Here is a 21,952-nt window from a genome sequence, read left to right as displayed (position 1 = left end):
ACCCGGAAGCAGCGCCACATTACTTCCGGTGTCGGTGCAGACGGGTATCAGCGCTGACAGGCTCCACTCGCTTCTTTCTGTCTTTTAACCTTCCAGCTGAAAATGGGCGAAGCAGACGTGACTCTGAACCAGGCCGACGAGAAGCCTCCGGACTCGGGCTTGGTCCCCGGGGAGGACTCGGTGGTCTGGAGCCACGAGGTGGAGGTCTGTCTGTTTCACGCGATGATCGGACACAAGCCCGTCGGTAAGGGAGCTAACAGCGGCTAGCCTTAGCATGCTAGCTGGAGCGGCTAACGGCTGCACGTCCAACACTGTGTTTACTCAGTTCTTTAAAAAAAAAAAAATAATAATAATAATAAGCCTCCAAAGTATTTATTTATTAAAATATATTATAAATAAATATATTTATAAAAACATGTATTTATTCAAGTTGTTTGCTGTTTTCTGGAGCAACGTTAACTAATAAGATCAAAGATTTAGCTGCTAATGTTTATTTAGCATGTTGAGCTTTTAAATTGACTCACAGGATCTGTTTCTATTTTCTTTTGCTCGTTTAATGTAGATTTAAATTTAAATGTACCTGGACATGGACAGTTTGTCTCTGAGCCTAAATGTCCTAGAGTTGGTCTCCTGTGTCTTTCTGAAGTCTGTCCTTGTCTTCCTTGTCTTCTCCTAGAGTTGGTCTCCTGTAGCTTCCTAAAGTCTGTCCTTGTCTTCCTTGTCTTCTCCTAGAGTTGGTCTCCTGTAGCTTCCTAAAGTCTGTCCTTGTCTTCCTTGTCTTCTCCTAGAGTTGGTCTCCTGTAGCTTCCTAAAGTCCGTCCTTGTCTTCCTTGTCTTCCCCTAGAGTTGGTCTCCTGTAGCGTCCTAAAGTCTGTCCTTGTCTTCCTTGTCTTCTCCTAGAGTTGGTCTCATGTAGCTTCCTAAAGTCTGTCCTCGTCTTCCTCGTCTTCTCCTAGAGTTGGTCTCCTGTAGCTTCATAAAGTCTGTCCTCGTCTTCCTTGTCTTCTCCTAGAGTTGGTCTCCTGTAGCTTCCTAAAGTCTGTCCTCGTCTTCCTCGTCTTCTCCTAGAGTTGGTCTCCTGTAGCTTCCTAAAGTCTGTCCTCGTCTTTGTCGTCTTCTCCTAGAGTTGGTCTCCTGTAGCTTCCTAAAGTCTGTCCTCGTCTTCCTTGTCTTCTCCTGGAGTTGGTCTCCTGTAGCGTCCTAAAGTCTGTCCTTGTCTTCCTTGTCTTCTCCTAGAGTTGGTTTCCTGTAGCTTCCTAAAGTCTGTCCTTGTCTTCCCCTAGAGTTGGTCTCCTGTGTCTTCCTAAAGTCTGTCCTTGTCTTCCTTGTCTTCTCCTAGAGTTGGTCTCCTGTAGCTTCCTAAAGTCTGTCCTTGTCTTCCTTGTCTTCTCCTAGAGTTGGTCTCCTGTAGCTTCCTAAAGTCTGTCCTTGTCTTCCTTGTCTTCTCCTAGAGTTGGTCTCCTGTAGCTTCCTAAAGTCTGTCCTTGTCTTCCTTGTCTTCTCCTAGAGTTGGTCTCCTGTGTCTTCCTAAAGTCTGTCCTTGTCTTCCTTGTCTTCTCCTAGAGTTGGTCTCCTGTAGCGTCCTAAAGTCTGTCCTTGTCTTCCTTGTCTTCTCCTAGAGTTGGTCTCCTGTAGCTTCCTAAAGTCTGTCCTTGTCTTCCTTGTCTTCTCCTAGAGTTGGTCTCCTGTAGCTTCCTAAAGTCTGTCCTTGTCTTCCTTGTCTTCTCCTAGAGTTGGTCTCCTGTAGCTTCCTAAAGTCTGTCCTCGTCTTCCTTGTCTTCTCCTAGAGTTGGTCTCCTGTAGCTTCCTAAAGTCTGTCCTTGTCTTCCTTGTCTTCTCGTAGAGTTGGTCTCCTGTAGCTTCCTAGAGTCTGTCCTTGTCTTCCTTGTCTTCTCCTAGAGTTGGTCTCCTGTAGCTTCCTAAAGTCTGTCCTTGTCTTCCTTGTCTTCTTTGTCCAACGCTGCCATAAACTCCCTAACCCTCTCTGGAAGATGTTTCTCCTTGACGCTGTCTCCAGGAAACTTTTCTCTTCTTCTTTTAAACCTTCAGTGTTTGTTGTTGTTGTTTGGGTGCAGCCTTTGACTGAGTGGACTCCATGGATTCTGTTGAGATGATCAACTACTACCACCTCACCACACATCCACCAGGAAACCGTTTAGTGGTTCTGGTTCAGATCTGACATTTGCAGGTTTTTGATGTTTAATCATTTAGAAGTAATGTTGGTGTTCTCAGTTGGGACGTCCTGGATCAGGTGGAGCTCGTAGCCAAGACTGTGATTGGTTCAGTTGATCCATAAAACCTCCATCAGAAGCGTTGATTACTTCCTCCAGGTCTAGATGTCAGCTCTCACCGTTTGGTCCAAAGATGAACAAACATTTAAACTTTAACTCTGTAGACAGCTGGGTTGGGTAGTAATGGATTACATTTCAAAGTAATCTGACCCAACCCTGGTGAACAGCTGACGGTAAACAACGTTAAACGAGCCGTTTGTTGTGTTTCTGTGTTTTTAGGAGTGAACCGACACTTCCACATGATCTGCATCAGAGACAAGTTCAGTCAGAACATCGGACGCCAGGTCTCGTCCTCCGTCATCTGGGATCATCTGGGGACCATGTACGACATGCAGGCTCTGGTGAGGACACACACACACCCCCACACACACACACACACACACACACACACACACACACTCTGGACAGGACCATCTAAAATGTCCTTACAGGAGGATTGGTCCCTGTGTCCTTTACATAAAGACAAGAAAACACACACACACACACACACATTTACTGGTGTTTCTGATGTCGTGAAGGTAATTTAACTCTAGGTGTCCTCACAACTCAGGTGTTCTGTCAAGGACTGGTCCATGCTGCCACATAAGAACGAGTATAAACACAAACACACACTGGTCTTCCTGTAGTTCCTGTAACTACAGATGTCCTCAGAACATAGGCGTTTAGCCAAGGACTGGTCCACACGACTACACTAAGACGAGTAAACACACACACTGGAATTGGTCTTTCTGTAGTTGTGGGGACCATCTGAAATGTCCTCACAACACTGGTGTTCTATCAGTAGGTCACATGCATAAAGACAATTACACACACACACTCTCTTGTTTGTATCTCTGTGAGGACGTTTCATTGACTGTAACCTTTAACCTTTAACACCCAGTCTGAGCAGGTTTAACCTTTATATACAGATCTGTGTAATATCTTGTGAAGCTGACATTGTGTGTGTGTGTGTGTGTGTGTGTGTGTGTGTGTGTGTGTGTTTCAGCATGAATCAGAGATCCTCCCGTTTCCAAACACAGAGAAGAGCTTCAGTTTGCCTGATGACATCATACAGGAAGTGAAAGAAGGTTGGACCGACACGTTCATTATAGGGATGCACCGATCCGACTTTTTCAGTCCCGATACCGATACCGATGCCTGGGCTTTGTATATCTGTCGATACCCGATACCGATCCGATACCGTTGAATTAATATAATAAACTGCATACCTTCCACCTTATACCTTCCTTCCACCATGTAGAAGAATCTAAAGGCACCAGACTTTCCTAACTAAGACAAAATAACATAGATGTATTGAATACTTATTTATTTGTTATTTGAACAATTGTGCATCCAAATTGAAAATAAAATGTAATCAAACTTCTTAAAATAAATTTAAATAAATAAAATGTAGTAGTAGAAACAAAACAGTAATCAAAACAAGTTACCAAACACTGTAAACATGTAAAACATATATTAAGTGCAAAGTACTGCAGGAATTCAAAATACAAAAGCAGCTGAACCTGAGAATATAACCCGTGAAATGCCTCCACACACCCGACTCTTTCGCTCGCTCCATGTTAAACGCTCCAGCTCGTTCTTCTTCTTCTTCTTCTGTTTAATGGCGGATCATATCTTTACGACATACCGCCACCTACTGGACTACTACAGGATCTCCAACTCGTTCCACCATGCTGCTAACGAATGACGAAGGATTTGCTGCGACGGAGGAAAAAAAGAAAAGAAAAGAAAAGAAAACTGGATCGGCCCGTGGATCGGTTAATTTTACCGATACCCGATCCAGCTATTTTTTCCAATATCGGGGCCGATACCCGATACCAATATCGGATCGGTGCATCCCTAGTTCATTAATATTAGGGATGCACCGAACACTGAAAGAAATTATTATGACAGTTATTAGTACCATTGCATTTATGGCTATGACTGTGTACTAACCTCACTAACATCAAGGCATTGCATAAATTAATATTAATGTTTCAAAGAATAAATCAATTACAAAATTATGAAAATATTTATTTAGCACATTCCAACAATGCACAAAATAAAATTCAAAATAAAATGTTTAACTTGACTCCACTCATGTTAAATAATAATGGAGCAGAAGCTATCGATCCACTGTGAGGTTAGACTGAGCATCTTTGTTTTTATTTTTATTAAGAAAAATTGGTGCACTGCACCTTTAGAAAAATACCGCTGTCCCTTTAAGAAAGACTGACTTTACTGTCTACCGGTCCATCGTGATCGACGTATTGGGCGCTCCTTTTACCGTGGCACCATCACTGGGAAGCTTCCCTGCTTGGATGTTTGGAGTTCAGGTGATAAATTAAACCCAACATGGAGAAATTCTTTGCAGATTCACGCCTCTTGAAATTTCAGCAACACACATTTTGCAAATCGCTGTCAGTGGGTCTTTATATAATATTTATATAATACATTATATATTGACATGTCCGTGCGGCTGCAGTTGTTGCTTGCGTCATCACAACATCCTGTTTCGGCCGTGTTGTTTCAGGTGATAAGTCTTTCGGCGGAAACCCGAAAATGTACTTTTGGAAAAATTCCGGTGGCTGAATATTTGGTGCATCCCTCGTTAATATTCATCCTCATGTAAACACGTCTAATATCTGTCTACTACTGCTGCTACTACTACTACTACTACTACTACTGTCAGTTTAGCCGATGAGAGGAAGTGGAGCCGTGTAGTCCATGTTTATGTACAGTCTGTATATGTGGTGTGAATTAAGAGCTGGTGTTTGTGTGTGTTCAGGTAAACTGGGCTCAGAGGAGGAGACCAAAGAGGAGTTCAGGATGGAGAGAGAACCTCCAGCTACTCATGAGGAAGGTAAACACGTCAGATTTATATTTAACGGATTAAATCAATCACAGAGTCGAGAAGAAAACTTTAATATCTGATAGTCTGAATAAATCATCTTCTACTGAATCAACTCAGGAGAAACGACTTCCTACGACCACACTTCATCCTCGTCTTCCTTCACCTCCTTCTTATTTCTTCTCCTCTTCCTTCTTCCTCCTCCTTCTTCTTCTTCTCTTCTATCTCCAGTAGATGTGATGCTCCTCTTCATCAGTAAACGTCTACACTGATTGATGTTCTGATGTAAACACATGTATTTATTCAGTCTCCATGGTAACGGGTCATCTCTGATCACAGTCATTGATCATTGTTTGAACTCATATCCATCCATCAGTTTGTGGAGTTTAAAGACTATAACATCTCCTCTTCCTCCTCCTCCTCCTCCTCCTCCTCCTCCTCCTCCTCCTCCTTCTTCTGTCCTCAGGGAGTAACTCCTCTGTGAAGATGTCGGAGCGAGTGAGCAGCAGTCGGGAGAAGGAGAGGGAGCGAGACAAGGAGAAGGGAGGAAGTGAAGGAGCAGCAGCAACAGCAGCAGCGGCGCCAGGAGGAGGCGGAGGAGGAGGAGGAGGAGGACCAGGAGGAGGCGGAGGAGGGAAGGAGGCGGAGAAGAGGAAGAGGAGTCGAGCGGCCGAGAAGCTGCTGTCACCCTCCAACCCCTCCAGTCCAGGAGGAGCCAAGAGGAGGCGCACCTGAATGAGGAGGAGGAAGAGGAGGAGGAGGAGGAGGATGAGGAGAAGCTGCCGCCGTCGTCACAGGAGTCAGGCCTCCCAGCTTCGTGTCACATGTAGAAGAAGAAGAAGAACAGCGGCTCGCTCTGATTGGCTGCTTCCCACCTGTCACTCAGCATCCGTGGCTCCATCTCATCATGTGATCACAGACAGGAAGTGACACGTCTGGAGGCGCCTCCGGTTTAATCTGAGCGCGCTCAGAGCGGAGTGTGTTCAGGTTTTAGCTTTTATCTGTAGCTTTGTGTTCCTTTGTGTTGAATTCCCTGAGTTTTGCCTCCCAGGCTGCATCAGGCGGGACATCCTGAATGTGTCCACACTCTGCTCACCTGAACTCTAGACAACCAGGAAGCAGGGAACGCCCCGTTAACGAGCGGAGCCTTTAACGAGCAGGGTCCTTAACGAGCAGGGTCCTTAATGAGGGTGTTACTTAACGAGTCGGCCGAGGCGAAGGCTGTAGACTGGAGGCTGGGTCACGTTACGTCTCTGTCTCCCTTATTTCCCAGGTTGTTCTTGCATCAGACAGTTTACTACAACTCCCAGCATGCATTTTACCTTCCATCGTACTGTCCTTTCTTCCATCCTTCCCTCCTTCTTTCCTTCCTCTTCCAGCAGCTCAAAATCTGACAGCTGACTACAGCTCCCAGGGTGCATTTGGGCGAGAACCGTCCAGTCGGATCGTGTGATCTGCAGACGAGAGCTAAAGAGTTTCGCTGTAGCAGTCTGCAGTTTTTTTCAAGTCTTTATCCCTCATTCACACCTTTGTCTCTGCCGCAGCTGCACCAGAGGATTATGGGTATTGTAGTATTTCAACCTTTTTTTTTAGCTTTAACCTGTTAATTGGTTTTAATCTCTGGGGCCGTTAACAGTCCAGAGTTTCTATCTTCATCAGTTTTTTGTCAGATTTCGCCGATGACTCAGATTTTTATTTGTCACCATGGTAACGTAACGTGACCACGCCTTCGTGGTTGTAACTCCTCCCACTGCTCTGGTTTTCAACCTGATGATGATGATGATGATGATGATGAAGATAAAATGTTTCTACTGAGACCAGAGCTTCAGACTCGGCTCCACATGTTTGTTTTTTACTTTTTCTTTGTTCTTATTGTCGTTAGATTATTTTATACTTTATTTCAGTTGGAGTGAACAGGGAGACGTCTTAATTTATTAATGATGAAGAGATTGTTTCATTAAAGATAAACTCTGATCACCAACGCCTCGTCATCTTTTACTGAACAGTAATCGAAGTAATCGAGTACTTTCCTTCACACCTTCCTTCCAAGAAAATAAAATTAATAGAAACACTGAAAACATCACACATTTGATGCTTTCATTGTGAAACTATTTAAATAAAATTAGGGATAGAATATGTTATTTTAAACATTAATGTCTTTAATCATAGGTGATTGGATATGCACATACAGATGTTTCTCTTTGCAGTATTCATGGTGTCCTCAAGTCTTTCTCTTCATCAACAGAACAAAACTAACTTTAAATTTAAAGCTGTGCTGTGAGAATGTGGCCACTGGGGGGCAGCACTCACACAAGAAACAGCAGGGAAAACTAAAGTTTCATCAGATAAATAGAGAAACTAAAAATAAAAAATATTCAACAAAAAGATTTAGAGCTCATCATCCATGTTCAACTCACCAAGTAAAAAGAAATTAGATTAAAGAAATCTAAAGAAATAGTGATATAGTATATAAGTGATATAAAAATATCTAAAGGTAAAATGTTCCTTTTCTGACTTTCCATGTAATAAATAATAAAAAAAATCAATTAAAAACTGCTGAGAGAAAAAATTAAATGAAGTAAAAAGTTTAAGAAGAAAACAGAAAAAATTAAAAACTAGAAAGTAAAAAAGAGCAAAACAGTTGAAATCATAAAACTCCATCTCATGAAGTAAAAACAAATTAGATTTAATATTAAAAGAAATAATGAAATGTTTGAAAAGAAAACTTGAATGTCTTTGTTTTAACTTCCCATGTAAAAATAAACAGAATCAAATGTTTTAAAGGAATACATAGAAATGTCATGTAGTAAAAGGCTTGAGATTAAAACTATATAAAAAATAAAACATGAAATAAAACGTCAAAATTAAGAAAATAAATTCACCAACGAAAAATAAATTAGAACAGAAAAATAATAAATACTTCAAATATAAAAATATTTGAAATAAAAATAAGGTTTATCACATGATAAATATAGATCATCATCTAAAACGTGTTTGTTTACAATGAAAAAATGGATATAAAATAAACAAGAAGTCAAACTAAAGTCAAAACGTTGAGATAAAAAGATGAAACAGAACAGGTGGAGCTGATCACCTCTGATTGGTCGATGGTCAGCAGGTGAACTACAGGAAGTTAAACTGAACACATGTCCTGAGAGTCTCTGAGGAAGATAAAAGAGCTTCAGCATCAAATAAGGTGAGTCACATACACCTGATCTACCTGAACTATCTACCTGTCTGTCTGCTGGGACTCTAGGGCTGCGTTCAGACTGCCAGCCAAAATCCGATTTTTAGCCCATTCAGATTTGAATCGGATCTCGATTTTGAAGTCTGAACAGTGACAGATCACATGAAATCCGATTTTTGCCAAACGGTTGCAAACCACATCCAGAGGTAGTTTCATATCGCATTCGTATCGGATATGGACAGATGCGTCTCAGTCTGAACAGCTCCCAACACTCAGATGGGTTTTGACTGTCCGTGACGTCACTTACGCGACGCCAGGCCAGAACAAATGCGCCAGACCGCGTGCCTATTTCCGTTGTGGAGGAGCCACGTTACGGCCACGGACAGTGATATTACAGCTATCACAATGGAGGAGGACTTTGAAAACAATTCGCCTTGGACAGAGGAAGAAACTGCATGCCTTATAAATCTTTACACTGACGTGACGTACATCCATCGTGTTGTTTGTTGTTGTTTTGCTTGTCGCTGTCGCAATTATATGATGTCTGACAAATACACGTGCTGAATGACGCTTCCGCTCGTTGCTACAGCAACCTATCAGACCGGTGAAGAATGTGGCCCAGTCTGAACAGAACCATATCCGATTTGGACGCTTGCTAAAGGCAGTGTGAACAGTCAGCCCTAAAAATCGGATATGAGAAGGAATCAGATTTGAATCAGATCCGTCTGCAGTCTGAACACAGCCTAGGAGTCCATGTGATGTTGGAATCAGTAACATTGTGTCTGATCAGTTAGTGATCAACTAAAATGTCTTCTAGATCAGATAGTAGAAAACACCCTGATAGCAATGATATCATTCTGAACTCATTCAGCAACCCCTTGACTAGAACTGGACCAAGAGTTTAGAGAAATACCACAAAGGTTCTCGTAACAACAGAACCAGGCCCACTCTCCATCTGTACATCTGGAGAACCAAAGAACCCAAAGTGTTCCACGTTGGGTTTTTACCTCTTGAAAGGGAATCTGGCTACAAAATCCTACTGATTCCACTACAGGAGACAATGTACACACAATTCAACCTTTGGACATTTTATTTAGCCTGGACATCATCACATTCTACCATTGTGCACATGTTGTTCACACAGTCACCAAGGCATGCTATATATCAGTGCTAAGCAAACTTTCACAACAAGATGGCTTGATTGAATGTATTATCTGTAGTACCACCATTAGCCCACTAAATGGAGGCCAAATACCATGTTTGAAATGAAGGCATGTGGTGCATAGGCATTGCTGGTCTCCAACTGAACACGTGCATTTGAGTAGATTAGATTAGATTAGATTGGAAGGGAATATATATGCACTTAACGTGTTTATTAAACACCTTCAACAGTTTCAACAAAACAACAACATTTTTGTCTCTTTTTAAACATTTATCCACATTAATGTGGCCCTGTTACTCCTCTTTCAACAAGCTACTAAGACAAACTAACTTGTTGACATTGTCCAAGGGGAGCGCTCGCTTCTTATTTACAATGTTGCCTGCAACTGACAACACTCTCTCACACGGAACAGTGGTTGCAGAAATGGTGAGATATTTACGAGCCAGCATTGTCAGCTTATCATGAGCTCCCGAATGAGCCGAACACCACTCCAAGGGACAGTCCTGCATACTAAAAAGAAAGAAGAAAAGAAAACTCTTTCCTGCAGAGTGTACATAATACTTCGACTGTCGACTGTTGCATCTTGTTTTTTTTGTACTCAAATTTCCCACTGAGAGGGTCAATGTGCTGTTTCGCGTCTTCCATCTTTATCAGTTGGTTCTGCTGCCTGTCACTACCAGATCAACGGCCCATTTTTGCGACGGTAACTCTACTTGGACAAACTGCCTGAAATGTGCTGCCAGAGACATTCAGAGTCATTCTGTGCTGCAGATGGATTAAATGTGCTAAAATAATTATGATGATGAATTACTCTGTATTAACGGATTAATTTTGACAGCCCGAATAAATATAATGCTGTTTAAAAATATACAGTTGTATCATCAATGACCACAGTCTAGTTAGTTCCTCACAGGGAGGCGTTGTAGAGTCTTATTAGTTTGTTCAAGGTCCTTTAATCTGCCACTGATGTCAGGGACTCCAGCTCTGTCCCAACCACAGAGTCCTCCTTCTGGATCAGATTGTCCAGCTCTACAGGGTGAATAGGACAGGGGAGAGCACAGTCCCCTGTGGTGCTCCCATGATCCCCTCTAAGTCCTTACTGCAGGCCTCCTGCAGCACTCCACAGTCCGTGGAAGGACTGTTGATGCTGGCAGGTTGACATGTGTCTGAATCATTCATGAGGGACTGGACTTGATTTGTTGGAGCTCTGTTGATAGTCTTAAATGGAGACCATGTGGATGAAGCTCTCCTCTCCACCTCCCAGTAACATGGTCCAGTCAGAGTCTGCTTCAACCTCTGGATCATCAGGACACAGCTCATCCTCTCACAACACACACCGTCCTGTTTACCATCATGAGTCCTGCCACCTGTAGAGAGGAGGAGAAAGAAGAGAGGAGGTAAAGGAGTGTTTCCAGAGTCTCCCTTCATCATCACATCCAGTAGAAAGAGCAGAAGGGACTTCAGTCCTGTTCAGAGCAGCAGTGGAGCAGCTGTGGAGCTCAGCCAGCTTCCTTTCAGCTTCATGTTAACGTGTTGGAGTGAACACACACAGACCTGCAGAGACTTTTAGCATCAAGTCTGTTTCCTCTGCAGATTTCACTAATAAACTGCTGAGAGTCCTGAACGCTTCATTACTGCACCAACACTTTAGTGATGGATTTACTGCTGCTCCATTTAAACAAAGATCAGCTGACTAATAAACATGGAGGCTGTCATTGAAGAGATCTGATCAAACTGATGACACATGTGATGACTCTGCTCATGGTTACTAAATGTAATGCTGGTTCTGTGATGTGCAGGCTTCAGTCAGACTGATCTCAGAGCTGTGATCAGTTGTTCATCAGATTTGATGAATGACTACCACTGTCTCTATACATCTTGGAAGACTGTCAGCTGGAATCCAGCTTTATTTCCTGGACACATCAACACAACAACAACAGTCGTCTTCACATCAACTCAAACACATGATCACAACAAGCTTCTGGCTCATCTGATTGGCTGACTGTTGTCTCTCTCTCTGTCTTTCTGTCCAATCCTGAAGCCTGTCTCCATTCTCCTCTCACAGCTTCACTGAGAAGCTGCAGGTTTACAGGAAACACTGGATCTTTGATACTAACTGTGTTTAGGACAATACTGATGAAAGCAGCATGGACTGACTGGAACCCTCTACTCACCTCAGAGTCTCCAGTTTATAGTCTGGACCCTTCTCAAGATCAAGAAGCTGCTTCACATCTGAATCCTTCAGGTTGTTGTATCTCAGGTACAGATGTTTCAGATGGGAGGGGTTGGACTTCAGAGCTGAGACCAGAGAATCACAGCTGATCTCTGACAAACTGCAGTTCATCAATCTGAATAAAGAATAAAAGATGAAATGATTGATGATCAATCAGATGTGTTGAGGTTTTAAATGTGTCCTCATCAATGTGTGTGTTGACCAGGAATGAAGCTCAACATTATACAGTTATTTAAATGACTTTGTATTTGTCTTCATTTTGAGGAACAATAAAGTTTTACATAAAATACATTAAAATAAACATCTCCTATACTTTTTTATGTCTGAAGATAAGAAACTATTGAACCTATATAAAAAGAATACAAAATTAACTGTATCAATCTGATTGTTGGTTGTGATATGTCTGTCTTGTTTTACATGTGATTATGTTTTTTTATTATGATTTTTGATTGATCAAAATTGAACCTACAGTGCATCAAAATGTTTGACTGTAAACAGTAATGTAGCCAGCCACCGGTGTTAGCCTACCTGTCTTAATTTTTATTTAACCAGAAAAAACCCATTGAGATAAAGTCTCCCCCCATAGCAAAACTAGTCTGGCCCAGAGGTGGCCCACACCTCCCACTTGCACTTGGCCCACATGCCTCAAAGAATTCCGGCCCTTATGTGGCCCACATTCGGCATCCAACATGTGTGCCACATAAGGCCCACAACTCAGCCAAACTGCAACCAGAGCTGGCCCTAATCTGGCCCTAAGGTGGGCCAAACTATTTTCAGAAGTGGTTCCTGATGTCAGCCTTAACTCAGCCACTTAATTTATGTGCCATATTTATTCGGATATATAGATATATATAAATATATACATTAAAAAAACAAGTACAGTATTATAAGCAAATATATATATTTTTTTTAGTCATGTCAACACAGTACACACACCTGCACATTTAACAAACATTTAACATATTTAAAAACTATACATTTATGATTCTAGACATGTCCATAAACTGGATAAATTGGATTCTCCCCACTCTCAGCACGAGTTTAAGATATGGTGCTGTCCATTTCCTGCTATTTCCAGACTATTTCCTGGGGTGGGGGGTGGGGTGCGTTTGATGAAGTCTCCTTGGCCGGCCAGTGATAGATTGGTGTCGAGCGGTTCATGCCAGGCTCGAATCAAACCCACCACTGATGATGAAAGTCATCAAAACACGCTTTTTTTTTCTCAAAAGACGCAGGTGTCAAAGCTGTGTTAACAGGAAAGAGGCAGACTAGAAAACCGCAAAACCAACTGGGGCAGTGCGGGCAGGGCATCAAGGCCACCGTGGCCTTAGGGCAGATATTTTTTTCAAGGGCACAAGGCCAAATTGCGAGGGCACGAGGTCCTCGTGGCCCTCATGAAATTCCTGCCCTGATTGACAGTATTGACTTTAAATGGTAGAAAAAACAAAGTTTGTGCTGCCGACACGTCTTGTCCGTACTGGGACCGGGACTGCTAGCGCTAACAGCTCTTAGACGGTACCATAGGGTTGAAGTGCTTCAGTCAAGGACCAAATTTTGATTTCAGAGGTCGGGGGGACACAAGTATTTTTAATAAAACTCTAATCTTTCAGTTGACTGTGTTTTCTAGTAGTTCTTCTAGTTTTCTATTGCTACTTTTAAGTTTAATGTTCCCTTTTTTGGTTTGACTGTTTGTAAAGCATGTAGCAACACGGAGGCTAGCTGCGAGCTAACACGGAGGCTAGTGGGGTTAGCCGGCGGCTAATTCGCCGCGTTGCTAGCGGGAGCTTATCACAGTCATCAAACCGGCACTGAAGTTAAAACATAATGTTGAAGTTTTACAATTTAAAGGGAAGATATTTTTAAATAAAGTGCATCTGTGTCAAACTGAAAAATATTATTCCACCACATAAAGTAGATAACATTATGGCTTGTGACAACATTAATGACAGTATATATATATATATATATATATATATATATATATAATTGGAGTAATTTAATATAATATGATGTTTTTAATTACATAAATAATGAGCTGTTGAACACTCATAAGAGTTATATTAAGTATGTTACATAACATTATTTGACATGTCTATTTGTCTGCCTATAGTTTTCCTCCAGCTGATCCAGACAGACTGCAGTGACGTCCAACATGAGACGAAGAGCTGGACTAACAGGACAATTTGAAGGTCTTCACTTCATCGCTGATTCCTTGTTACAGCCTGGATGTGTTAAGTTTAATGTTGATGTTTTTCTAAATGTAAGACTGTGCCGTAAACTGTTAAACTATTGCTCAGATAGCAGTAATAACTTTTATTATTAAAATGATTATGATTAATGATCAATTATTATGATTTGCTCAATTGTAGAGGGAAGACGGCTGACGCTTGCAATGTGTTCGTTTTCTCGATAGGACTTGTAGTTTTTGAGAAATAAGCATTTGTTCGGAGGGCAATGTTTCCTTCACTTTATTAGGTAAGTGAATTTCTAGAATTATTTATATGTTAAGTGTTTGTGCCCAACATAGCTGAACTGTTAATAGAAGTTAACTATTAGCTGACCAATGAATTAGCCTTAGGCTAGCCTTCCAGCATAGTTCCGGCATGTTAGCGAGCTAACTCGCGGGACTAGCCGCCGCGGCTAGCTGCGAGCTAACCTGTGGCACTACCTGCGGCAGACTAAACCGCAGAGCTAGCCGCGGACCCGCGGGGCTAACAGGATATGGCTTTTGGTCCATATCGCCCAACCCTAATATCAGATCTACAACAGTAACACACAGTGAACTCACCCCAGAGTCTCCAGTCTGCAGTCTGGACTCTCCAGAAAACCACACAGCTGTTTCACTCCTGCATCCTTCAGGTTGTTGTCATTCAGGTCAAGATGTTTCAGATGGGAGGGGTTGGACTTCAGAGCTGAGACCAGAGAATCACAGCTGATCTCTGACAAACTGCATCTCACCAATCTGAATAAAGAATAAAAGATGAAATGATTGATGATCAATCAGATGTGTTGAGGTTTTAAATGTGTCCTCATCAATGTGTGTGTTGACCAGGAATGAAGCTCAACATTATACAGTTATTTCAATGAGTTTGTATTTGTCTTCATTTTGAGGAACAATAAAGTTTTACATAAAATACATTAAATTCAGTTGGTGATTAAACATATCAGATAGGGCTGGGCGATATATCACATTAAAACATATATGGATATATATATCTCATATATCGATATAGTTCAAATTAGCGCTGTGATCCTTGCTCCATCAAGCTGCTGACCCGGAGCTCTCTGCACTGCTCCCCCCGTCCCTCCTCTTTCATGCACAGAGGAGGAGCAACAACGTCTGCAGAGTGTGTGGAGGAGAAATTGGTTAGGAAAAGAAAAAGCAGTGGCTCAGTAATTTGGAGATGGTTCAGATTCAAAGTATCAGATGAGCAACAAAATGACGTTATATGCAGAAGTTGAGCTAGACTTTTTAGTTGTCTCTCATTTTGACTGACAGGGTCATAAAAATCCCGTCATAATCTATTTTTACCCGTCACTTTAATTTATTAAAATGATAATAATGTAATTCAATAGCATTTAATTTTCATTCAAATGTCATTAACTCTAAGTACTTTTTCAGTATTGACAGTATTGACTTTAAATGGTAGAAAAAACAAAGTCTGTGCTGCCGACACGTCTTGTCCGTACTGGGACCGGGACTGCTAGCGCTAACAGCTCTTAGACGGTACCGTAGGGTTGAAGTGCTTCGGTCAAGGACCACATTTTGATTTCAGAGGTGGGGGGGGGGGGGGGACACAAGTATTTTTACTAAAACTCTAATCTTTCAGTTGACTGTGTTTTCTAGTAGTTCTTCTAGTTTTCTATTGCTACTTTTAAGTTTAATGTTCCCTTTTTTGGTTTGACTGGTTGTAAAGCATGTAGCAAAACATTATCACCCAATTCTGTGTTTCACCTTGTTAGTCAACTTCACTCCAACTCAGTACCACCAATTTTACACTTATTTATGGACTATATGGTAAACAGAGCTCATTTACAAAGCACCACCCAGTGGTGGGCAGGTCAAACTGGCATCACAGGTAGAGAGAAACTGAATCAAATGTCCATTATTCAGTGGAAGTAGTCAAGTATTACATTTGATTTGAAATTAGTGTAAGAGAGAAGTTTTATTTATCAGCACTTTCAATAAAACTAATAGACTTTACAAGATTATTGAGAGCTTTGTAAATGATGAGGAGGACCTTGAAGTGGATATGCTGCTTTATTGGAGCCAGTGAAGGTGTTGAAGGATGGCTGGAACGCATTTCTTTGAGTAACTTCCACTTTGACTTGTAAAGAAGTCTCTTATGTCCACTTTTCTTTTTTTAGACATCCTGGCTGCGCCTAATTACCAAACACACATGCACACATGGACACCGATTCAAAGGTTAATGTAAATGAAAGCTCTGATATTACAATCCTTCTAGCTGACGTGAGCCAGGCACAAAGGAACAATTTACAGTAGCAGATTAACAAGGACTCCTGACCGCAGAGACCGGTGTGACAGCAAGGTGGAGTGACAGCGGGGATGGCCAATCACACAAGAGACGGCAGAGCCAATGGAGGAGCTTGTGGGCGGGTCTAAACTAAAGGAAACAGGCTTCAGCTTGAGCGGCCATTTTCCGCTTGGTCCCAGTGCTTGACGAGTCTCTGGAAAACATTGTTTTAGGACGGTAAAAAGTGCAGGGGACCAAAACCGCCTTTTGAAAAAGTGCAGGGGACATGTCCTGCCCCCCCCCCCCCCAAAAACTCATCAGTCCTAGCAACGTGCTTTCATCTGATTCCTCCATTCTGGTAGCCGTTAGCCACATAGACATAGACATACATATATATATATATATATATATATATATATATTGTATACATGTCTATGGTTAGCAGAGCTCTGACGTGTGCATCAGTATAATCGGTGTACCAGGAAATCGTGCCCTGATAAAAGTTCCATGATGTTTGGAATAAAAACTGCGATTAGAGACAAGAGACGATTAATTACGTCACTCGCCACCAAGTGGTCAGGAGTGTGAATTGCAATCAGTCAAAATGACAGATGGCCTTCAGATTCTTCCGTCACAGTTTTAAAAAAACAGTCAATGATGGAAAATATTCAGCTAACACGACCCCTGGTTATATGTAGATAGTGCCATAAACAAGATACAGCCAAGGGTGGAAGCACTACAAATCTTTTTCACCACCTAAAACAGTGGCACAAACTGCAGTACGAAGAGTGTGTGAAACTGCACGCTGCAGAAGCCCCAGTCGTAAGCCATCCACAACCTGAAAAAGCTCCATATCGGGATATATATCGTATATCGATATTCAGCCTAAATATATCAGGATATGACTTTTGGTCCATATCGCCCAGCCATAATATCAGATCTACAACAGTAACAGACAGTGAACTCACTCCAGAGTCTCCAGTCTACAGTCTGGACTCTCCAGAAAACCACACAGCTGCTTCACTCCTGAATCCTTCAGGTTGTTTCCTCTCAGGTTCAGATGTTTCAGATGGGAGGGGTTGGACTTCAGAGCTGGTCCCAGAGAATCACAGCTGATCTCTGACAAACTGCAGTAACTCAATCTGAATGAAGAATAAAAGATGAAATGATTGATGATCAATCAGATGTGTTGAGGTTTTAAATGTGTCCTCATCAATGTGTGTGATGACCAGGAATGAACATCAGCAATGGAGTCAGCAGCGCATTAGATACCGCCATCTATCCAAAAAATTTTCACAGAGTTTAGAACAAAATATTACTTTGTATTATTTACATTTATATTTGATTTATAAACTTACTTCAGACTAACTAGTCGGGGGTCCCGGTACTGTCTGCGGTTGTGCACTAACCACTTTTAGCTAGTACCAAAGACTTATTGGACCAAAGATGTTTACATTTTTAAAATAATCTTAAATTAAAAATATATATTAATATCTACGTGGTCCTCTGTTGAGTTCAGTGTTGTAACTAAATGAGAAGTGAGTTATATCAGTAAAGATTAATTTTCCCTGAAGGAAAGATATAGCTCACTTGGCACAAAGCCCAGATTTCCCATTTTCCCGGTGACACTTAAAGGCACCATGCATTTGTGGCTCTGCGGATCTGAGCAGCGTGAAAATAGTCTCAAAACTCCGTGTGCGTGCGCAGCCTGATCTGTCTGTATCTGCCGATCCGTATGCGTAGGCTTAGACACTCGTAAGCCAGGGAGTCTTTTGAAAACGAAAAGGATGAGCTTTGTGAAGTTGAACCATCTGATTTGTGAATCTCCAAAACAATCACACACGTTCAGATAGCTAGGTACGCATTTGTGAATGTCATGTTTCACGTGTGGATCATGGAACATGCATTTGTGACCATTTTGAGACTAATTTCACTCCATAAATGAAGCTCAACATTATACAGGTATTTTAATGAGTTTGTATTTGTCTTCATTTTGAGGAACAATAACGTCTTATTTAAAATAAATTAGATTCAGTTGGTGATTAAACATATCAGATCTACAACAGTAACAGACAGTGAACTCACCCCAGAGTCTCCAGTCTACAGTCTGGACTCTCCAGAAAACCACACAGCTGCTTCACTCCTGAATCCTTCAGGTTGTTGAGACTCAGGTCCAGATGTTTCAGATGTTTCAGATGGGAGGGGTTGGACTTCAGAGCTGAGACCAGAGAATCACAGCTGATCTCTGACAAATTGCAGCAAATCAATCTGAATAAAGAATAAAAGATGAAATGACTGATGATCAATCAGATGTGTTGAGGTCTGAAATGTGTCCTGATCAATGAGCTGTTCTCTAAAATGAGTAGAGTGACTTTGTCCTTGTGTTATTGTGGATCTTCATCATGTCAGCCTTCTACAGACATCATCAAAACATCAGCACAACATTCAGACAACTATTCATGTCAACACAGATCAATAAGATGCTGCTGACCTCATTACAGGATCAATATCTCCTCCTCACACATGTTGGACTACAAACTATTGATTAGTTCTTTGATTCCAGGACCTTCTTCTTCCTGGATTTGGTGTCTCAGGAGGTTTGTGTCATTCAAATGTTAAAGGACAAGTTGACATGTTCAAGTGTGTCTTCCAACAACAGTCACATGTCATATGGACATTACAGAGTTCTTCAGATTCCTGCTGTCCACACTGACTGTGAAGTGGTCTCTTCCTAACACAACTCCACTGTTCAGCTGACACTAATATGAAGCTTCAGGAGTCTGACTGACACTAATCAAAGTTCCTCTTTGTGTTCCTGTCCCTCCACTGCATCTCAGCAGGAAACACTGTGGAAACACAAAGATACTGACAGGATGTGCTGAAGAACAAGATGAGTTGAAGATCAACTTTACAATCATTCATCCACACAACAACACTGTGGATGTTGTCCTCCATCTTGTCTCATTGGAGTCAGACTATAAGGGGATGTCTCCACAGACAGTATGGACAGAAAGAATGATTAGTGACACCAAGAACTCTGTTAATGATAGGGGTGTAACGGTACACACAAGTCACGGTTTGGTACAACAGGAAAAAAGAAACAAAAAGTCACACATGTAGAAAACTAGCTTTATTCATTTATTTTGAACAGACATCAATAGACTGAAAAAACTAAAAACCACCTCCTGTTCTAAAAGTAAAAACTAGAATAAAACATCAAACAAATGCATTAGGAGTGTTCTCATACCATTCATTCATTTTGTTCATACAGAGGAAAAGAAAAAGCACAATTTCTTGTAGGGATAAACTGAGGTAGTCAGGTAGCAACTGGCAACTTTGGTAACTTGATTAGAAGAAACTAACTCAACTAACTTGTTGCACACACGTTTTTTTTTCCTCGCACCAGTGACAGACATATCGGGGTGATGCCGTCTTATGTGCATTAGCATGTTTGATGTGTTTCCAGCGACGTACCGCACCTCCGCCAAACATCGTCGGCAGACAGTCTTTGTCCGGTCCAGTGGCGGTTCTACATTGAATTGTGCCCCGGGCGAGACCACCTGCGAGCGCCCCCCCGCACGCGAAAAGAAAAGAACATCCATGAATTACAAATTTTAATAAACATGCCCTTACACGCTAAGTGTCTGTCATTAGAGGCTATACTAATCTATCTTTCAGGGAGGAATAATTAGCTCCTTGGTTACTGCTTCCAATTCTATGCTTGGCACACTTTTAGTTATGACTGGTTAAACTATGTTTTGACACAAAATAGGGTTGTAGCAAATAGGAAATGTTCATCTTTGAAACTACTTACAGATATGAAAATTCCATTGGCTAATTACAGGACCCAACGTGATGGAAATATATAATAACTGAAAAGCACAATCTTAAGGTGAAATTAGATCTGGTGTTTGTTAAGACGAATTACTGTTGTATAAGCATTGCAAGCATCGTAGCAAAAAGTCTAACAAACGTATACCACCAGTTATCATTAGCCCTTGATTCATGGCATGATACTGTAATCATACAGAGAGACCATAGCATACCTTTATCTTTTCTTTTTCTGTCCATCTCTGCGTTTATTTGACACTCGACAATCAACAGATTTCCATCCTCCAACGCTGTCACTCACGACCAGAAGTCAAGACTAAACCAATTGTGACCACATAATCGTTTTGTATTACCTATTTTTATTTTCTATTTGGCCATTTCACAAAATTCATAAAAACAAAAACATGCAGGAATTATAGGCCTGTATTTATAATACTATGAATGAAATGTGCGTTATATGGAAGAAAGTCAAGGTGTGACTGACTTTAGCCCTTTATACAGTGGACCCCCCCATCTGTTCAATGTGGGAGAGACCCAGAGGTGAACTGCCCCCCACTTCTCACACACCTCCTGCGTGTACGGTACCTTCTCAGCAAGCAAGGGCGCCTGGAGCTGCAGGGGGCGACAATTTGCCAGTTCCCCACACAGATATGACAGATGATAGAAAACCATGTAGCGGTGCAGATTTATTTATTTATTTTCCAAGTGCTCGTGCCGCCCCCCTTGTGTCATGAAAAAATGACACAAATGACACAAATGATTATGTTCGCCCCTGCCTAAAACCGCTACTGGCGGTAGTCTAGAAAACTGGCGAGTTTTTTTTTTTTTTTTGAAGGCGCTCGTGCGCCTTCACATAGATTGCACCCTGGGCGGCTGCCCACATTGCCCATAGCAAAAACCGGCCCTGGTCCGGTCCACCACTCGCGTGCCATCACCGTTATGTTGCACCGGGAAACCAAAGTGTTCCCACACTGGTGATTTAAATGAAGTTGATCCAGTCCGAGTCTGTGATGAAAGGGCGAGGCTGAAGGTAATGGCCCAATATGGAAGCAGACAGGTGAAAGAAAGATGGAGTCTCCACAGGCAACCCGCCTGAGACGACGTCCGACCGACAACTTGTCCCGGTACCGGCAGTGTTCCAGATAAATCCTCACGGTCCCGTGTAGAAACAGCAAGGCTCAGCCACAGAGTTAGCTGCTTTAGCTACGCAGCGGCTAATGCTCCATTCACTTAGCTAGCGAATGCTAATGACGCTCAGAAGCTAGCGAAACGTGCACAACTCCAAAGAAACTTGGAGCAGAAATGTCTCTAGTTGTCCACAATCAGGCGTAAAAGTAAAAATGATTTTTCCATTAATGAAACAATTCATCTGTTATTAATTTTGCGAAATTAAAAAGGTCAGAATAATCTAGACTGACCTGACCAGAGGTCCTGCATGAGCATGTGGATCATTTCTAATAATAAACTGCGGGTTGTTGGGTTGTTGATTTTTTATTTATTTATTAATTTTTTTTGAATATTTTATTTTCACGTTTTTTTTTTTTACTTTTTTAACAAAAAATAGAAAAAAATCTACATTCAATATGGGTTTACAGCATGTGACTTTGTTAAATGAAATTGTATTAATAAAAATAAAGACAGAGGCTATATGAAGATATGTACAATAGCCAAAGTAGTTCATTACCTTCCGTCTCCTGGCACCGTCAGTGGTATGGATAAAGAAGAAGAAGACAAGACAGAAATAACACACACGCACACACACACCCTGAGAGTCAAAATCTTGGTCAGTACAAAAAAATCCAGGATAAAAATGAACACCACCACATAGCAGTCTAATTCACAAACTGATCATTTAGGTCTCATCAAGTAAGGCCAAAATGGTTTCCATGCTTTCTCATAAAAAGTTGGTGCACTCCATCTGCTAAGGTGAATCTGTTCCATCC

General features: G+C 41.6%; 2 protein-coding genes across 2 annotated transcripts in view; one reads left to right on the top strand and one right to left on the bottom strand.

Moving 5' to 3' along the window:
* Positions 1 to 36: 36 nt before the first annotated feature.
* On the top strand, positions 37 to 6,943 carry mrgbp (MRG/MORF4L binding protein). The gene is made up of 5 exons (XM_084554289.1): positions 37 to 244; positions 2,511 to 2,632; positions 3,277 to 3,358; positions 5,059 to 5,133; positions 5,588 to 6,943. Exons 1-5 carry the CDS (start codon positions 103 to 105, stop codon positions 5,854 to 5,856), a joined length of 690 nt encoding a protein of 229 aa, XP_084410415.1. The 5' UTR covers positions 37 to 102; the 3' UTR covers positions 5,857 to 6,943.
* A 1,139-nt stretch (positions 6,944 to 8,082) lies between these two features.
* LOC311495006 (protein NLRC3-like) overlaps positions 8,083 to 21,952 on the bottom strand; it is a gene marked incomplete at its 5' end in the record, with an annotated part of 31,385 nt that continues 17,515 nt past the window's right edge. Inside the window, 5 exons of the mRNA XM_084554288.1 lie at positions 8,083 to 10,837; positions 11,645 to 11,818; positions 14,492 to 14,665; positions 17,147 to 17,320; positions 18,264 to 18,446. Of these exons, the coding sequence (XP_084410414.1) occupies positions 10,822 to 10,837; positions 11,645 to 11,818; positions 14,492 to 14,665; positions 17,147 to 17,320; positions 18,264 to 18,446 (721 nt within the window). The 3' untranslated portion in view covers positions 8,083 to 10,821. The remainder of the gene's footprint in view (positions 10,838 to 11,644; positions 11,819 to 14,491; positions 14,666 to 17,146; positions 17,321 to 18,263; positions 18,447 to 21,952) is intronic.

This window comes from Chelon labrosus (genome assembly GCF_963514085.1).
Source record: "Chelon labrosus genome assembly, chromosome: 10".
NCBI classification, from domain to species: domain Eukaryota; kingdom Metazoa; phylum Chordata; class Actinopteri; order Mugiliformes; family Mugilidae; genus Chelon; species Chelon labrosus.
This window is presented reverse-complemented; position numbering and strand designations above follow the sequence as displayed.